Source organism: Lissotriton vulgaris, chromosome 6, assembly GCF_964263255.1.
Source record: "Lissotriton vulgaris chromosome 6, aLisVul1.2, whole genome shotgun sequence".
NCBI classification, from domain to species: Eukaryota; Metazoa; Chordata; class Amphibia; order Caudata; family Salamandridae; genus Lissotriton; species Lissotriton vulgaris.
In genome coordinates this window covers 929,264,529-929,284,057 of record NC_141694.1, presented here as the reverse complement: position 1 = coordinate 929,284,057, position 19,529 = coordinate 929,264,529, and the positions used below count along the sequence as shown (strand labels likewise).

General features: G+C 45.2%; 1 protein-coding gene across 1 annotated transcript in view; it reads left to right on the top strand.

Annotated features, from left to right (window-relative positions):
- SEC23B (SEC23 homolog B, COPII component) overlaps window positions 1-19,529 on the top strand; it is an 89,717-nt gene that overhangs the window by 58,674 nt on the left and 11,514 nt on the right. Inside the window, exons 14-18 of the mRNA XM_086926912.1 lie at window positions 2,296-2,449; window positions 3,605-3,682; window positions 10,160-10,321; window positions 12,377-12,463; window positions 14,675-14,830. Of these exons, the coding sequence (XP_086783038.1) occupies window positions 2,296-2,449; window positions 3,605-3,682; window positions 10,160-10,321; window positions 12,377-12,463; window positions 14,675-14,830 (637 nt within the window). The remainder of the gene's footprint in view (window positions 1-2,295; window positions 2,450-3,604; window positions 3,683-10,159; window positions 10,322-12,376; window positions 12,464-14,674; window positions 14,831-19,529) is intronic.

The following is a 19,529-nucleotide window of genomic DNA, read 5'->3' as shown; positions in this document are numbered from 1 at the left end:
GCACAGTTCCCAACAGATACTACACATCACAGCAGTGCCAATCCCATAGTCCTTCCCGACTCCAATACAGAGCTGCACTGGCATTGCCTGGACCCCAACACTTGTCCAGGTTGGAGACATTGCTTCCCTTCCTTTGCCAGCCTCGTGTAGATTTTGACTGGGGTGGATCTGAGGATCCTTACATTTACCCTGTTTCCCAAGAAGACCCTTTGGCCCAATGGAATGACGACAGCTGGTATGGGGAGCTGGCGGTTTCCAGTGGCCTTGACATCTCACTGGACACTGGCCTTGTCCCTCATCATAGTGTGGCTAAGAGGAAGGAACTTCCTTTGCTATGGTGGTGAAAAGGGCAGCTGAGGTCTTCAACATCCAGCAGCCCTCAATCTAGGTCAAGACCATTGTGTTAACGGAGGTGCTTCAGCCAGGGGTATGTCACACATAACCCCTATTGCACTTCAGTCAAGCCTCTCTGACATCTTGCTCTGGATCAGTGCTAAGCCCAGCACGGCAACGCCTATGCACAGGATGATTGCACATATTCACTGCCCGCTCCTGGGGACATCGTTGTTCTCACCCAGCACCCCACACCTGCATGTCTGGTGGTGCAGGTATCCGCAATCGGAGTGAATCCCGGCACGCTCCCCACCACTCCACCGGATGGGGAATCCAAGAGTTTGGATACCTCCGGGAAAATAATTTTCTCTTTAGCCAGCCTTAGAGTGTGGTTGGTGTACATCGCAAAACTGTGTGGACCGGGCCATCGTGAACTAGGCTATCGCTGATGCAGGATCGCAGCAAAGTTCTCCATCAGATACGAGCTGGACACGACAGACCCGCTGGGCAGGGTCATTGCTTCATCAGTAGCACTCTGCCACCAAGTCTGGCTGAGGTTATGTGGCTTTTCCTTGGATATCCAGGCATCAATTATGGACGTGCCCTTCGATGACACTCGCCTGATCCGCGTCAAAACCAATTCAGCGATTGGGTGCTAAAAGAATAATAGGGTCACCGTCTGTCGTTAGGGCTCGCTCTGGCCCCACTTCGACCTCCCATTTCCTTTTGCTCCTGTGGTTATGATATGAGTTACTAGCTGCATAGTTTTCATCAGAGCCACTGCGGCCTACAACCTAACTAGCCTTTTTGGCCATGGACACTGCTCCCACAAGTCCAGTGGGAACCAATGCCAGAGATTTGTCCAGAATCTCTGGCAGCCGCAGCCTTCAGACCCCTTTAGTATGCCCTCGCAACATCAAAGGCACCCTAGTGCAAGCAGGATCAGGCACCACCTGCCTTCATGGCAAGCAATAACTTTAGACAAGTAGGTGTCCCAAAACAGATCGGATGACTGAAGACTACCTTTTCTTGTTGTGCGAGGAAGTGCAGACTTTTTTGGCCAAAGGAGCAATTGAGAGGGTGCTGGCATCGGAAGTAGGTCGTGATTGCTATTCCCGCTACTTTCAGGTGACCAAGAAAAACTGAGGCCTCTGCCTTATCTTAGCATCTTACATTTCTCCTTTCTCAGTAAGGCATTGAGAGGGGGCAGACCCAACATTTTCTTAGGTCCTGTCTGCATTAGACCCTGGAGACTAGATTTATTTAAAATAGTTTTGAATAGCGTGAACAGGACCCCGAGGAGTATCGGAGCGCTTCACAATAATTGAAGGGAGAACAAGGTAAAAGGGGAACAGTGTAGAGGAAGTAAGAGAGGATAACATAATCTTCAGAAGAATTGATTTTCAGGTAAAGTTGTGTGTCATCCGCATACAAATGAAAAAGAATGTTCATGGATTTAAGAGTGTTCGCTAGCGGTTCCAGGAAAATATTAAAGAGTATGGGTAGCGTTGGACCTGCAGCATATCTCCATCCAGCAGGCCCATAGGCATTATCTGCTGTTTACAGTGGGACGGGCATTTTCAGTTTACTGTGCTCGCCTTTAGTCTCGCCAGTGCACCTCGGTTGTTTATGAAGGTAATAGCAGTAGTTGCAGAGGTAGGGAGTTCCAGATTTTACTTACCTCGATGATTGGTTGCTGAAGAATGGCGTGCCATAGGCAATCGTTACCCATGTCCAGACTACGGCAGACCTCCTACATTCGCTGGAGTTCACTATCAACGTGCCAAAGTCACACCTGACTCCGCAGATGCTCCCTGCAAGTGAACCAAAACACCAACAGAGCTTGCCTGTACTATAAGCTATATTCTCCAAGAGCCCATGCTGTAAAAAACATACAGCAGTGCTTTCTATTTTTAACCTTGTAAGATATGCTCTTTAATTCCTTTCTTTTTGTACATGTAGCTGGGCAGATGCACAGAGCCAGCTCCAGCACATAGAAGCTGCCTTTGACCAAGAAGCGGCTGCTGTATTAATGGCACGGCTGGGAGTGTACAGAGCCGAATCAGAGGAAGGGCCAGATGTACTGCGTTGGCTGGACAGACAACTTATCAGATTGGTAAGTGCTCATTTGAAAATGTTAGATGAAAAGCAATGTAGTTGTGATCAGTTGGATCATTTAATTCTGAATTTCAAGGTTACTTCAAGTAATCTGACATTGACTTCTTGTATAAATACTTTCTTCTGTAATTTTTTTTATTCTAAAGCGTTCTTGCATTAGCTGAACCACCATGACCTATCTGTTTTAGCATAAACTACATTCAAGGAAGGAATTGACAGACTTTTCTTTCAGGGTGCCAGTATGCCAATGCTAGAGAGTATTAAAACAAGTAAAATCAGTTTTTAGTAGAACAGAACTACATGCCATCAATAAGGGATGAGCATATCATTGAGTTGATTGTCGTTTATGTTCTCCTCTCTTCACTGTGTCCTAGCATTCAGTCTTATTATTGCCATTCACTCGTAGGTGATTTTCCAGAGTGTAAACAATGTTTTGCACTTAGGGTAGGTATCCCAGTCAAACCTATCAGATTGTGGGCCCAGAGTATACTCTGTTAGTGGATTTTACTAGTTAAACCTCCAGAATAGCCACCGCTCTCCAAGCTTTAAAATGTAACATTCCATTTTGTAACACAGCACAATGTGTCGCATGATTATCCAATGAGCCATTTCCATCTACAGTTCTATGTTTACTGGGATGGCAACTGATACTATGTTTTACTCTCATTCCCTCCCCATGGCGTGTTCTTTTTGTTTTAGTCTGGTAAAATAGCATTGAATGTGAAGTCACTTACGGCTTACTAAAAGGTTACTGCAGAAATGCTCATAACATTCCTTGACTCTTCTTGTCCTCTTTAATCTCATATAATATATGTTTTCTAAGCTCTGATGCTGTGACACTTCAGAACATTCAAAGAGCTTGAAATATGGGATGTTTCAATCTCTGTAACCCTTATTTACTCAGGGCTATTTCTCACCTTTTTTGCTCTTGACCTAGTATTATATGCATGAAATATTTTTTTCAGTTTTAGGTTCAGGCTTTGAAATGAGTTACCTGGGTGTTTTGTTTGAGATGAATGTAAACATTGTGATAAAAGTACATATGAAATTGGACGGTGCACAGCCTTGGCACATTCTGTTTTTAAGTCGCCATTTCTAATTCTCAAAGTTGTGTAACTGCATACACAATAATGTGTCCACATTTTTCCTACAGTGCCAAAAGTTTGGACAGTACAACAAAGATGACCCAACATCTTTTAGATTATCTGAATCATTTTCTCTCTACCCACAAGTAAGTACCTCTCGATGTACAGTGTTTCTCTTTGAGGTGTAAATGAAATTCTACAATGTACCTGGAGTGAAATCGAACCACTACATTCATTGAAAGAAGAGCAGGGGTGGGGATCTTTCTTTTTGCTACCTTAGTTGTGATGTAATTCAAAAACCGTTACTAGAAAAATGCATGCCTTAATTCAGGTGTGCTTTTTGTGGTTTGAATGGTTGTTTATTTCTATTATCAGTAGTAAAGAACATAATGCTTTAGAGCCGCAGTTGCAATTTGCTGGCTAAACACACTTGTTTTGTCAATAACTTGTGTGGATTATTATTGTGATTACTTATAAAAATGTGTTATTCCAGTTGAGCTCCTTGAGTATTGAATTTAATTATGAAGAAGGTATTTGGGAGTGCAGGTTGGTAAGTTTGAGGATGGGGTTCCGGCTAGTCAAGAGTCCATGCAATTGCTCAGTAGTTAAATATCACACGACCAATTCACTCCAAGGCCTACAGGAAGGGCTTCATTTTCATTGGGTTTCCAAGAGAAGAACATTATACTGTGGCTTTATACTTCAATGATTTTGGTTGTTTTGTAAGCAATGCTTATATTGCAATTCCCATGTGTGGTTAGAGGGGAAAGGATTCATGACATTAAGTAGTTGCGCTACAAGAAGAGAGTAACCAATCATAATTTAAAGAGCTTTCTTCAGTTAAATGAATTTTAAAAACTCTGATAGCTAAAACTGGATAGTCTCTTGTGATGTTATCTGCTAACAATCAAATAATAGTTAAAGTCAATAAAAAGGATAAAAAAAAAAAATCAAATGGTACTGAAGCACACGTATCGTAGTCCATGCAGTTCCATTGATGAGTCATTTCAAATTGGCTCGAGTTAAAGTGGTTTATTAATAAAATGTCCCAAGTGTTCACACAAATATTGATTGAGAATTCATACACCGCCGCTGGCAGGCAAAATGTATTTTGCTTGCATGCTTTTTTAGGGTCGAGCCTGCGAGAGCAGTGCTAGAGCTTGCTTCTTGCTTAGGAGACAATATTATCTACAAATTAGGCATGGAGTCCTCCAAATGCTTACCATTTGTTGGCTGCAGCGTCCCTCTTCTTTGTTGCCACTTTAATTGGACAGTGCTGACTAAACCATTTCTGATCCTTTCTGTGCAGCAGGGCCCAAGCACAGATTAACACCTTGGCTGCTAGTCATTCTTCCCCTGTGCTGGGCCATAATGGAAATGGGTGGCATGATGACGAGCTCAGCATCAGCACAGCTCCACTGTGCCTCATGACGAGCTGAGCTCGTCATGAGCACGGAAGGGGTTAATCAAATGTAATCCGTGCCCGTCTGCTGCTCCTGTCGTGTTTGAGGTACTATTTCTTCCTCCTCCCACTCCCCCCCCCCCCCTGCCCCCCCCTATCCACTGTTCACTCCAACATGATTTTGATCCCCCTTACCCTCTTCCTGTGCAGTTGCTTTTTCTGTTGTTGTTGTCGTTGGTTGATTTGTCTGTTACTTGTCTGTGCGCATACCTGGACGGGAGATTGAATGACGTGCTTGCAATCTTCATTTATTTTCCATAGGGAGTCTGCTTTGAAAGCATTCTCTCCTTTTCAGCGTTCACCCTTCACAATGCTTTTGTGACCGCTCAAGGCAGGCAAGGAAAATATTTCGGTTGAAATCAGACTTCAAAGCAGTACTGAAAAAAATAGACTAGTGCCAACAATGCTGACCGATAAAGCCAATTGGTCTGGTTTTGTTTTTTGATTCTTGCCCTCCCGTTGTGCTCTGTGGTGTGGATCTGGGTATGTCCTTAGCACTGACTTCAGAATCATTGTGCGCTGCAAACAAAACCTGGTGTTTTTATATGCACAGTCCATTTTCAAACCGTAAGAATGAAAGGCGGATGTGGCATTACCTGTACTGAATCTCATGACCTAGACAAAAGCCATGGTGCATATCAGGAACAATTGCTGACCTCACATGGCTGTCTACCAGGGACACACACCCACACATCTCGGTCACATTTCTCTCAAATGACTACTTTTTAAAATCCCATTTCTCTTCCATCTGCATCCATAATGAATGCAAAACAGCTCGTTTTCAGTGCTCTTTCAGAACTCTACGGCGGCTTATTTCCCACCCAAATCTGCACCAACAAACCTACTTTAATAATGTAATTTAGCAGTACAATGATCTCAGTCAGTGATCGTTGGGTCATGTTTTGAATTACACAGGGCCAACTCAGCCATTCATAATTCTAAGTTCAATAAAAGGATTGCCACTGACTTGAATAACAGCACTGTCACTTATTGAGCTGCTCTCATAATCCACGTTTTAAGTATTAAATTAAAGTAAATTACTAATTCTAATTTCGATTCTTCACCTTCTTTTTACTGTCCTTCATTTATTTACGTAAATACCATACTTTTCCATCTGAGAACAAAGTGCCTGTGGCTATTTTCCTGTCTTGGGGCGAGGGTGGTAACCAAATTCCTCACAATGAAAATATGAGAATGTGCACATTGCCCTATTGTGGTCCCACCCGATAAAATGTATGCTTTGAAAAGCTTAGATGCTCGCCTTCCAGGTTCGCATTCCAAGGTAGGCTGGAGATTTGATAGTGAACCAGCCAGATGTGCTCACTGAAATGTACCCCGTAGTGCAAGGTTGTTTTTCTTCTTAAACGATTCATGTAAGAGACACCTAGTGATATTTTTCACTAAAACACAAATCCATTCTGCTGACAATAGGCCATCATACCTATGGTCCCTACCATAGGCACTTGCCCAGAAGAAAACAAGCAGTGGCAAAGCCAGTAGTTCTCTCCTACGAGAGAGCTACGTGGTTCCTCAGTGTTTTTAGGTCGAGGGACCGTCGCACTGCGCCCGAAGATTTTGTTTTTTTGTTAGGGGGCTTGGATCCCACCCCTTTTCTCCATTGGCTGGCCTAGTAAATGCTGGCCAGCCATTGGAGTAGAGGGGCATCACTCCCTTTAAGCCTCATCATTTTCGGATTCGGGGGCATGTTTTTTTTAATCTTCTTTCTACCTGTGACGTCATCTGTCACTCAAACCTAAAAACACGCCCCTGATTCCGAAAATTTCTGAGCTTTGAGGCAGCCTTTTCTTCCCGAAGCTCGCCATGATGGTGGACGCGACTCCCTAGCGCCGGGAGAAACTGCAGCAACACAGACAGCAGAACAACTCATAGCATTCACAGCACTCTTCAAGATCCAAAGCTCGCAACTTGAGAGGAAGGCACTGCAACGAGGGACATCGCCTCGACCTGCATTGTCCGCCCCAGACCCCCCCCCCCTACGAAACCTAAGGTACTGTGTAAAGGCGTGCTCTGTGCGTCGCGCTCCGGACTACGGTGTCCGCGAGGCACGCACCCCGTGATAGCTTTTGTTTTGCTTAGTTGTCCGCATCGTACGAGTGAGACGTCTCCCTGACCTCCCCCCTCGCTGTACGGGTCTTCCAGCTGCCGTACGCCCCGTATTCCTTGCTGCCTCAGACGCGCCGTACGCTGGTTACGCGAGACGTGTGAGGTTTGGGGAGGCCCGGCTGGCGTTCCCAGTGCGAGTCGCATTGAGTTAGGCTTTCACCGCCCTTTGTGCCTCAGGAGCCTTGGGTACGCTCCGCATCTGTGATTGTGGCCCTTGTACGAGTCGCACACCAGCAGTACATCGACAATATTGGAGAGAAGTGACTGAGGTAGGGGGGTAGATAGAGAGGTGTGACAGAGGGTAGGACAGAGATTCACTGTTGGCTGGTAAGTGCACCGACCTCGCAAGGCTGGGAAGGTGAGCATCGGGCACAGTCCTATGAAGCACCTCCTTTGTCCGCCCCCGTCCCGCGCTCCCATGGCTTCCCTGCCAGGCTCCCCTCATACCTGCTTCGTCGGTCCTCACAGACCCACCCCCGCGGCTCCGCGTCACCTCTCCTCCCCCCCCTTATGCCCCCTCTCACCCTCAGTACTGTGGCCTGCGGGTGTTAGCCAATGTACTTTTAGTGTCTTTCCCTCTCCGGTGCCGCCTGTGGGTGAGCGGTGGTGTGTGTGTGGCTTTGGGTGTGTGTGTGTGTGGTTTTGGGTGTGTGTGTGTGTGGCTCTGGGTGTGTGGCTCTTTGTGTGTGTGTGGCTCTGGGTGTGTATGTATGAAGAAACAGATGGATGTGTGTGTGTAAGTGCGTGCCGCTGTATGTGTGTGCGCATGGGGGCATGTGTGAATGCATGCTTTCTTACCATGACAGGAGTCTGCATAAACGGCTGTGTGTGTGTGTCCATGGGTGTCTGTGTGAATGCGTGTTTTCTAACCATGTGTGTGTGTGTGTGTGTGTGTGTGTGTGTGTGTGTGTGCATAACTTCATGGACGGCTGTGTGTGTGTGTGCATGGGTGTATGTGTGAATGCATGCTTGCTTTCTTATCATAGTGTGAGTCTGCATAAACGTATGGACGGCTGTGTGTGTGCATGAGTGTTTGCGTGAATGCATGCTTTCTTACCATGGTGTGAAGTATGCATAATGCTTGTTTACTGTCACGCTATGTTTTTCTGCGGTTTTGCAGTACAAGGTACTGGTAGATGCAGGGACTGTCCTTACTGATACATTGATTTTCAATACTGTAAACCAGTGGCTTGCAGGACTCCGTTTTATGTATTACAGCATACTCTGCTTCCTGTCTCTTTGTAGAATCTCGGTACATTAATAAACGTGATTGAGGGTTTGCAGGAGTGATCATTTTGGGTGGATGTGGTGTGGGTCAGCAACCTTTCCCGGGCCTGAAGAAGTAAAGAATGTGGTAGTCATGTTCTGTTGTGCTGCTAGGAGTGGTGCAGTGTGGATTGAGTGGGATAAATGGTCAGATGTTTCAAACTTACTGGTCATCTCAACTGAGTGTAAGCTGCATTATCTGTTACCAATTCTGGTTGCTACACTGGGGGAGATATAGGGCCTTTTTGTTTTCATCCAAAACGTTTGAGTTGTACCTGCTTTTTTTGTCGTTTTGGAATTCTGATGGATCGCATAGTAGGTGACTGGTCTTGAGTTTTTGCGCATGGCATATGTCAAATTCAATCTAATCTGTGTTAGAGACTTGTCTGTTTTTTATTTTGAGTTTTTTGGTTCCGAAGCCAAATTGTGATCCGGTGATTGTGCCTGCCGTTTTCGTGCCTCTGTTTCCTTGCTTGTGATCCGGTGATTGTGCCTGCCGTTTTCGTGCCTCTGTTTCCTTGCTTGTGATCCGGTGATTGTGCCTGCCGTTTTCGTGCCTCTGTTTCCCTGCTTGTTGTATGTTGAGCTCTTCCACTGAATAGCTGTGGATTCAGCATCTGTTATGTGCTTGCTCCCCTGGCTGTGCTTGCTCCCCTGCACCCTGGTTGTGCTTGCGGGCGAGCGATTAAGCTATTGGTATTGTAAATGACAATGCCATCTATTTAACGATTAAGCTATTGGCAATGTGAATGACAATGCCATTTATTTATGATTTTTAAAAAAATGTCATGAGCAATGCCAATAGCTCTACCTTTAATAATGCTGAGACCATTGCATTGTAAATGCTTGTTTAGTCCTGTTGTGCAGCAGTAAGGTTGCTGTGCAGCAGGGCTGGAAAAAAAAGCTATGATGCAGCCAGAGACAGCGATGCCTATTGACTTTTCCAATGTTTGTTGTTCAGGCTTGATCCAATGTAGACAAATGGAAAAAGTTGTTTAAAGAATCCACAATGTGCAACCCAATAGGATGAAGTATTCACTTCAGGTCAAATGACAATTTGAATTGTCTGGGTTATAGATGATTGTGGATTCTCAAAGGTAGAAAGGAATGACTAAGGGGCTCTGTATTTTGCACGAAACTCTGTTGGAGTTTTCCTGCTCTCGGGTGGATACCGGTATTCTAGCATGGGCTCATGACAGCCTTCTTTCTGAATTACTCACTTGTTCATACAGTCCAGACTAGGTTATTCGATCACATTACTGCTCCTAAAGACCGACAACGTGTCAAATTGTCAGTTGCCGGATGTGCTTTGGTATCCTCTGACTTTTAGTAGTGTCGGATTGTGAACTCTTTGGATACATGATCAATTTACACCCAATTGGTAGCAGGGTGTAGAATTCTATTAGAGCACTGTGTTCTTTTTAGTTTATATTTGTGTGATTTGGTTACTTTGACCCCAACATTGGTAGTTCGGATGTGCAGTTGTGTAATCATTGCTACAAAAAGCCTTTGAACTTGATAATTTTATCTATTCTGGATAATTCTCTTTAGATGTGCGTTCACTTCCGGTACATTCTATTTATTATGTACCTTGTCACATGCATATTGTTGAAACTAATAGATAATGAGGACACTTAATATGGACTTGAAATGAATTGACGAACTAAAGACCTAATTTGTTTTCAGTTTCAGTGGTTCTGTTGCAGAATTGCCCAGAGTCACGATGGTTCATTTAAGCTGTGCTTTGTCTCTTTTCTTATTGTGGCTGTAGTTTATGTTCCATTTGCGAAGATCACCATTCCTTCAAGTGTTCAATAACAGTCCTGATGAATCGTCTTACTATCGGCACCATTTCACCAGACAAGACCTGACCCAGTCTCTCATTATGATCCAACCTATTCTGTATTCTTACTCTTTCCATGGGCCACCTGAGGTAAGGACACCAAGGGTTGAACAGAAACTCTGAAACAAAAACTAGATTAAAATGTGCAATCCAAGAGTTTTTTTCATCGTTATTCTTTTAATTTGCTAGCCGAATTTGTATGTAATTTTTTTTTCCATAAGAATGTTGTCAAAATGTGCCTATGCCTGATTTAGAAAAATGATCCTGTTTTTTTTTTCTTTTTAATCGGACATTCGTTTTCATGAATGTATTTGTTGCTATCATTAGGGAATTGTACCATCGTGGCCTTGAATGTTGCTCTTGAACATGATTTTTAGCTGACACAGTAGCTTGATTGGTTGAGTGCAAGGAGCTAATCACAGGCTGAAACTTGGACAGGGCTAGACTTAATACCATTTAGTACCATTCTGTTGATTAATATTAAGACCTGTCATTTGAGTCTCAATCGTGAACTGTTTAAATTATCAATTAGTACTAAAAATGTTGTAAACTGCAATTAAACAAGTCTAACATTTAAAGATAACAGGAGAAGTTTCTTGGGATTAGTATAATTCTTCAAATGTCCTAAATGTTAAAATGCATTGTTTTCTTTATGCACTGTGCTTAACAAAACAGGATCTAACTTTGGGCCTTCTCTTTTGAGTAGCAGAGCATCAATGTATATAGTTGCACATTTGTTTGATGGGATACTGACTTCATTCTTGCCACTATGCATACTCAAGTGAATTGTCCGCTGCAGCACGGTGTGGAAATGTGCAAAATAATTTATTTACATGAGAAAATGTTTTTCTTCTGGGGAATAGATTTTCTCTCACATCCTTATGAAAAATGTGCCTCTGAACTGTCAATTCCTATACTGGCAGCGCATTTACTTCTGGTCTTTGCAGGATTACTTCACCAGCGTAGGAAATGGCTTTCCAAAACGTTTGAACCATCCATATAGAATGGAGTTTGAGGGAAATATTTTTATAGGCTTAGTTTCTTCTTTTAGAACTGCTCCCGTCTCTTCCCTAATTGTAAAACTGCTGCAGCGGACACTGACCATAATGGATTGCATGCTGTAGTGAGTTCGACTAGTGGGTGGAAATGCCCTCTGATCTTTTCGGTCTGGCTTAATGGATTTCACTTGCAGATCACTTTGTTACTATAAATGACATTTGACAGGGTTGAATATTGATGCCAGTCGAATAAGTCCTCTTCTCTGATGCAGGGACTCGGCATTGATGACATTCTAATTAATTTACCAAACCCAAATAAGGCCCAACTCCAGCCGGAAAAATATGAGCTTCATAACCTCTGCCTTGGGTTTCGTATCTGCTGGCTATAATCTTCAATAATCTGTAGCATTCAAAATATGTAATTAGCCCGCTATTTTTATCAGTTTATGCTGCCTACATAAAGGAAATAAATAGGAAGGTTGAACTTGGGCTGGCAGAGACAAGTAGGTGAAAAGAGCTGAATGGAACATTAAGGAAGATGCTGAAATGCGTTAAAGTTTTTTTGAAGGATAATGAGTTGGTGGTTGAGGCTTAGTTCCTTTGGGAGACTGTTCATAAGTTTGTGGGCAAGACAAGACTCCTTGGAAATTTAGGCAGTTTTAAAAGGAATTCCAGTCTACTTTTAGTTTATAACAACATCGCTGATTTCTCAGACCTTGGTTTAATTATCATTTCTCACAATCTATGTAGACAAAAATCTATACCTGCATTGGAGACGAGTCTATAGGGAAAAAGGATACTGAAAGTGAAAACTTTCAAAATTTCTAACTTCTTTTCGTCTTTGAAGAGTTACTCAGTTTAATTTTGTTTGTTTGTTGTATGATGTCTTTTACTAATAATTATGCAGGCAGAAAACCACTCTTCTTGTTATAGGCTAGCATTTTTCTTATAAATATCAGTCATTCCTTCCTGTCGCACCCATCTTCTGGACAGCTAGTTAAAACTGGAATCAACACATCTAATTGTGTCCTCATACAAACTATACTAGAGAAAAGTTTCCTCTAGTGTAAAATACCTTGATGTGATTGTTTTTGGGTGTTACCCTTCAATTTCTTACTTAACCAATTTCATGTTTTCTTTGCCCTAGCCCGTTCTCTTGGATAGCAGCAGCATTTTGCAAGACCGAATTCTGCTCATGGATACCTTTTTCCAGATTGTCATCTATCTTGGCGAGGTATGGTTATGTGTAACAATTGTTAACTCTGCATTTAGGTGAAAGTCTCTGCTCTAACAGTCTCCTACAGCGTAGTAGCAGATGTATGGCACTTTACACGATAAGTGAGTGCTTACTTGCAGCGAAAGATATGGTAAAAAACCCTCCTTCTACAGGTAAACTGATGCTTGGTAATACAAATGATGTTTGTATTGGCTTCTTTACAATAGAACCAAAGGAACTAATAGAAACTTTCCTTTCTTCAGTGGCGCAGAACAGGCCTCCCACAAGTTTCTAGGACAGCATTGCAGTCCCAAGTGGTACTGGCTAACCGTTTCCCTTTTGCAGCTCAGTACCCCCTCACACAGAACGGGGATGAGGGAGGGAGGGAGGGGAAGAAGGAAGGAAGTGAGGTGAGGATGAGGGTAGGAGCTTGCAGCTACTCCCATCAGGATAGAATATGTGGCTCATGAGCACAAGCGAGGGAGGAGGAATAACTCTGTGACAACAGATGCAACCCCCTTCACCCTCCCGCAAATCCCAAGCTGCAATATTTGGTGAGTGACCCCTTGAAAAATCACTTAAACTTTCTGCTTCCCTGGTATACAAAGCCATCTGGCCTGATGGGGCCTGACGAGTGAGTAGTGCGTTTCAACCATAACTCGCTTGATATTATTTGGATTGGGCCGAGTGCTACTATGACTTAAAACAGCAGGTCTGAGAGGGTACCCTTTCTAAATACACTCCTGTTTAAATATTGTATGCCTGTAGGAAAGTGCCCCTTTTTGACATGGTTTACGCCGGTACATGACATGATTTTAACTTAAAGTGCACTGGGTTCTTACTAATGGGGTCCCCAGTGCCAGAACGCTTTTCCAAATCTGTACAGTTAACCCCCCCCCCCCCCCCCCCCCCCCCCCATCATCCTCCCCCACCCAATTGACAAATGTTCAGCACCCTCTAAGTCCCTAGCAAATCGTAACCTGGTTTCCAAGACCTACGGTACTAAAGAGGGTCTCCTCCCCAAGCACATGCATGACTGCCATTTAAGGCTGCATGTCTAGGTGCAAACAAAAGAGAAAACACAACCTGTCGCACATCCCTGTGTGCCAGGTCCCCTACCACTGCATTTGACATTAGTAAGCCACCCCTACGACAGGCCTAAGGCTGGGTACTGAATTAGCAGGTATGCCCCTGTGCTGGTCAGCCCCATTGCTGCCAGTGTAATTGACCAGGAAAGCCATCTTAACCATATACTGAACACTGGTGAAAACGAGTTACCTAGCTATATGTTGGAATCACTGAAAATAGGTATATTTGGTACCAAACATCTCGTCTTGATAAACCCACACTGATGCCTGTGTTAGATGTATCAAACCATGCACTCAGAGGGCATCTTAGAGATGCCCCCTGAAAACCTACCAGCCTCTGATGTGCTTGCTGACTGGTTTTTGCCAGCCTGCTACTCGAGACTCGTTTCTAAACTCCTAGGGCGAGTACCTTTTGCTCGTAGGAGATCAGAAACAATGGCCAGTCCTGAAAGAGGGTGTAACACCCCCTCCCACAGGATGAGCTCCTGATTGGCCTCCTTGGGCTGGCGAGCTTCAAAGGAGTTGCGACATTTGGAATGCGAATCTGGCTCCTCCCACAGTAGACCAAGCCCCCCTCACCCGGCCCAGGCAGGCGTGCCACCTCCAGACTACCCCTAAGGTGAGCTAACTCGACATTATTTTTCAGAGGTAGCCATCTTTGTGATGGCATGCCTAGGAATTTTGGGACTGCGTTATGCCCGCTTCCCACAGGAAGTGGTCATATAGGGGGATGTAGTGACCCCAAGGTCCATTGGTTACTACCCTACCCTTCCCTAACGCCCCTAAGTTCAGTATTTAGGGATTCCCTGCCACTGTAGAAGGAGATCCTGATGACCTAAGAAGAGAGAGGATACCGAAGAGCCTCAAAAGCAGAAGACTGAAGAGAGAAACTGACTTGGCCTGTCTACAGCCCTTGCGAAAACTGTGGCAAAGTCAAAGTCAACTTGCCCTGCAAAACCTATGTTTCTTACAGATATATCGTTACAGAAGGTAAGTAACTTGTTCGTTATTAGCATTTCATAGTTTTAGCAACATTTTTGTGGTTCTGGTGACATACTAGACTGTGGTACTTGTGGGTTTTGATATTACCAAAGCATTGGTATGGTAATAGTGTTTTCTTAATGTGTTCTGTTTTTGATAGACAATTGCGCAGTGGCGTAAAGCTGGATATCAGGACATGCCTGAATATGAAAACTTCAAACATCTATTGCAAGCCCCATCGGATGATGCTCAGGAGATTCTGCAAAGTCGGTTCCCAATGCCACGCTACATTAACACAGAACATGGAGGCAGTCAGGTACCTCATTGCTCTAGCTTATTACAATTTTGAAAAAGTTCACTAGAATACCTTATCTCTAATGCATTTCAGTGTATGTTTGGAGAAATGTTGGTAGACCGCCAAGACAGTGATTGCTTTGCAACATGTATCCTGATGGTGCAAGAGTGCTACTTTTTTAATGTGACGCAATGAATCTAAATGGAACTGAAATAAATCCTCCTCAAAATGGAGTGCTTCCTTAGGTCCTTGTTCCCAAAATGAAAGCTCTTCAGCATTCAGTCTTTCATAGGTTCAAAATGTTATTCGAACTATTAAACAGTGTTGTACGTCCAACTCAACTGCAGAGAGTATTTTGAAATAGAACGGGGAAGCGACTGTTAAAGGTAGGTAGCTCATTCTTTTTAATAATGGTGCATTTAGGCTTTGTTGCTGTGTGATGATTGTGACCGAGAGCAGATCTGCCGATCCGCAAGTTCCACTTTCTGACACTCTATCGGCACTCTTTACACATTCACCCGGTGAAGAACGAGCATTACAAGATTGAACCCAAGAAAACTCAAAACTGCTATACAGTAGGTTTCTATCTGGTGAGTGGCATCTCTGCACAATTGTAGTCCAATTTTGGTATTTCATCCTCCTAGGATATTGGAGGCAGCATAATATGGCCTTGTGTTTTGAGTAGACTCGGAGTGGCTGTTCAGGCAGTGTCCATCTCAAAACCTCCCTCTGTCTCGCCCTCTTTTCCCTTCTCCCTCTCTCTCCTTCTCCGTCTCCTTCTCCGTCTCTCTCCTTCTCCGTCTCTCTCCTTCTCCCTCCCTCTCTCTCCCTCCCTCTCTCTCTCTCTCCCTCCCTCTCTCTCTCTCTCTCGCTCTCCCTTACTCCACACCTCAAATAATCTTAATTGGCTATTCAGACAGTGATGGGTTCAAAGCTCTGCTTCATCTGAAGGGCCTCGTCCTCTCAAGAACCAGTGTGCCATCTCTGTAGGGGTCACATGTTGAAAACATTAAGGCTGGCTCATCTGTGTAGAGAGGATTGTGCCGCCGCACCATTGCCACTATTCCTTATATTGAAAAGACTTGGAAATGGTTATTGAGGAGAAGAATGGCAAGAAGGGTGGCCACCAATAATAAATAGTCTTATCCTGGTAGGGTACAGATGTGGAGGTTGAGTTGATCTGTATCCACATGGCTGACACTAGGGATTAGTAGCTGAGGCTCTGATACAAAGCTTTGACAGAGAATTTGATGTAGATTATATGAAAGGATGATGCAAAGTTTATTTGGACATCACATTAGTGGAAAGCTACTGGTGAATGATGATGGTGAATCCTGGTAGTAGAGGAGGCTGCATTATCAGCAGCGTATGCGTGCTGCTGTGTAGGGGATAAGATCTTAGTAGTCATGCAAGACTATGAGTTGACCTATACCGTGAGGGAGGTTTGCTTTCAAGGTGAGAAATAGTGGATAGGAAGCACTTGTCAAAATCACTGGGTTCAGAGTGGCCTGAATACAAGGTTAGTGTTGTTTTCATTGGTCTTTGACACGTGAAGCAGCCCATCTGCTACAGTAATATGGGAGGCTTCTGAGATGCTCAGCCATCTGCTTTCATGATGTTAGTGTTCCACTAGTTGGGCCTTGGACCAGGCAATGGGTGACGGTGCAAGATTAATTTAATGTTGGTGCACCTGCTTTGTGGAGAGACTTACCACTTGCTCATGCAACAAAGGTGAGGGTTGAGAATCTCATTTCTTCCTTGATTGGATTACTAAGAAAACAAAAAAACAGGAAAATTGGCTGCAAACAGGATTAAGCATATAAAACACTGATTGGAGGATTATTCAGTTCTGGACAATCGCACGCAGCTATAAAAGGTCCGAGAAAAGATTATGATTGGACATTCTTGGCTGACCTTTATTGTGGTATCCATGCGATGTCTGATGTTCTGGGTTGAAATAACCCACATTTAGACTAAACTTACCTGCCGTGGCCCAGGCCCACCAACGTTTGATGTTGTCCCCATGGGTATCCTATAGGAGCTGTCTGCACTTGCTCCATGGTATATTTGGGAGAGGCTTCCCTTTGTCAAAGTATAAACATTGCCATTGATGGCTCCCTATATCCCTGCAATTTAGTAGTGGCAGTATGCCAAACCAGGTATCTCCATTCTCCCCAGCTGTATATTCATTTATTTTTTTGCAGCTTTCTTGTGGCAAGCTACGCGCAGCCTGCTACTTATTTAGGTATGTTTTTTATCCCAAAGATCTGATTTCCCCTCAGGCCAAACATTGGCATTTTGAAAAAGGTACTCGCGTCTCAGTCCCTACTCTGCTCCATACATGAAACGTGCAATGTCTTGATCTAGGTCAACATCAATTCTTTGGAGTCAGACTTGTTGGATTATATAAAGAACTATGAGATCAACCAAATATCCAACTCTCCCAAACTTCATAGCAACATGTTTCATTACAGAAACAACAAGCATTAGAAATGCAATAGGTCTCAGATTTATTTGAGTTAGAGCTAATGGCATTGTAAATGGCAATGTCTTTTAGCCATCTGTTATGGAGTGTATGCACGTTGTGTGTAGCGGAATTATGTGGGTTGGATAGGAATTGTAGCAATGATGGCATGCTGCGCTTTAGATGAATGTTTAAAAGTAAAGTGCACCATACTGCGATTGCTACAATAGTTAATTGTGGATGCGTTAACAATTGATGTGTGCACTGATGGCTGGTGGTGTATGTGCCTGTGGAAATTGTGCACTGATGGCTGGTGGTGTGTGTGCTTGGTGGAAGCGTGCACTGCCGGCTGCGGGTGTATGTTCCTGGTTGAAGCGTGCACTGATGGCTGGTGGTGTGTGTGCCTGGTAAAAGAGTGCACAGACGGCTTGAGGTGTGTGTGCCTGGTGAAAGCCTGCACTGACGGCTGGTGGTGTTTGTGCCTGGTGAAAGTGTGCAGTGACGGCTGGTGGTGTGTGTGTGTGTATGTGTGGTGGTGTGTGTGGTTGCGTGTGTGTGTGTGGTCGTTCTTGTGTCTGTGTGTGTGGTCGTGTGTGTGGTGTGTGTGTGTGTGTGTGTGTGTGTGTGTGTGTGTGTGGTCTTGTGTGTGTGTGTGTTCTTGTGTGTGTGTGTGTGGTCTTATCTGTGGTGGACTTAGTTCGAATGTTCGTACCCTGCGCACTCACTCTCACTCTGCAGGCATTCTGCTCTCGCTCTGCACTCGCTCTCGCTCTGCACTCGCTCTCGCTCTGCACTCGCTCTGCACTCGCTCTGCACTCGCTCTGCTCTCGCTCTGCACTCGCTCTCGCTCTGCACTCGCTCTCGCTCTGCACTCGCTCTCGCTCTGCACTCGCTCTCGCTCTGCACTCGCTCTCGCTCTGCACTCGCTCTCGCTCTGCACTCGCTCTCGCTCTGCACTCGCTCTGCTCTCGCTCTGCACTCGCTCTCGCTCTGCACTCGCTCTCGCTCTGCACTCGCTCTCGCTCTGCACTCGCTCTCGCTCTGCACTCGCTCTGCACTCGCTCTGCACTCGCTCTCGCTCTGCACTCGCTCTCGCTCTGCACTCGCTCTCGCTCTGCACTCGCTCTCGCTCTGCACTCGCTCTCGCTCTGCTCTCGCTCTCGCTCTGCTCTCGCTCTCGCTCTGCACTCGCTCTGCTCTCGCTCTCGCTCTGCTCTCGCTCTGCACTCGCTCTGCTCTCGCTCTGCACTCGCTCTCGCTCTGCACTCGCTCTCGCTCTGCTCTCGCTCTGCTCTCGCTCTGCACTCGCTCTCGCTCTGCACTCGCTCTGGCTCTCGCTCTTGCTCTGCACTCGCTCTCGCTCTGCACTCGCTCTCGCTCTGCACTCGCTCTCGCTCTGCACACGCTCTGCACTCGCTCTGGCTCTGCACTCGCTCTGCACTCACTGTCACTCTCGCACACTCTGCACTCACTCTGCACTCACTGTCACTCTCGCACACTCTGCACTCACTCTGCACTCACTGTCACTCTCGCACACTCTGCACTCACTGTCACTCTCGCACACTCTGCACTCACTGTCACTCTCGCACACTCTGCACTCACTGTCACTCTCGCACACTCTGCACTCACTGTCACTCTCGCACACTCTGCACTCACTGTCACTCTCGCACACTCTGCACTCACTGTCACTCTCGCACACTCTGCACTCACTGTCACTCTCGCACACTCTGCACTCACTGTCACTCTCGCACTCTGCACTCACTGTCACTCTCGCACACTCTGCTCTCACTCTCGCACACTCTGCACTCACTCTCGCACACTCTGCACTCACTGTCACTCTCGCTCACTCTCCAATCACTGTCACTCTGCACTCGCTCTCCACTCACTGTCACTCTGCACTCGCTCTCCACTCACTGTCACTCTGCACTCGCTCTCCACTCACTGTCACTCTGCACTCACTCTCCACTCACTGTCACTCTGCACTCACTCTCCACTCACTGTCACTCTGCACTCACTCTCCACTCACTGTCACTCTGCACTCACTCTCCACTCACTGTCACTCTGCACTCACTCTCCACTCTCGCACTCACTCTCCACTCACTGACGCTCGCTCTCTCACTCACTCTGTACTCACTGTCACTCTCATGCGCACGGACATAATTCATGTCCGTATTACTTCATATAGCACACTTGTTGTGCATTCATGCGCAACTCGGACAGCCTCATCGCTACAGGTAAGTGACAATGCTGAGGTAT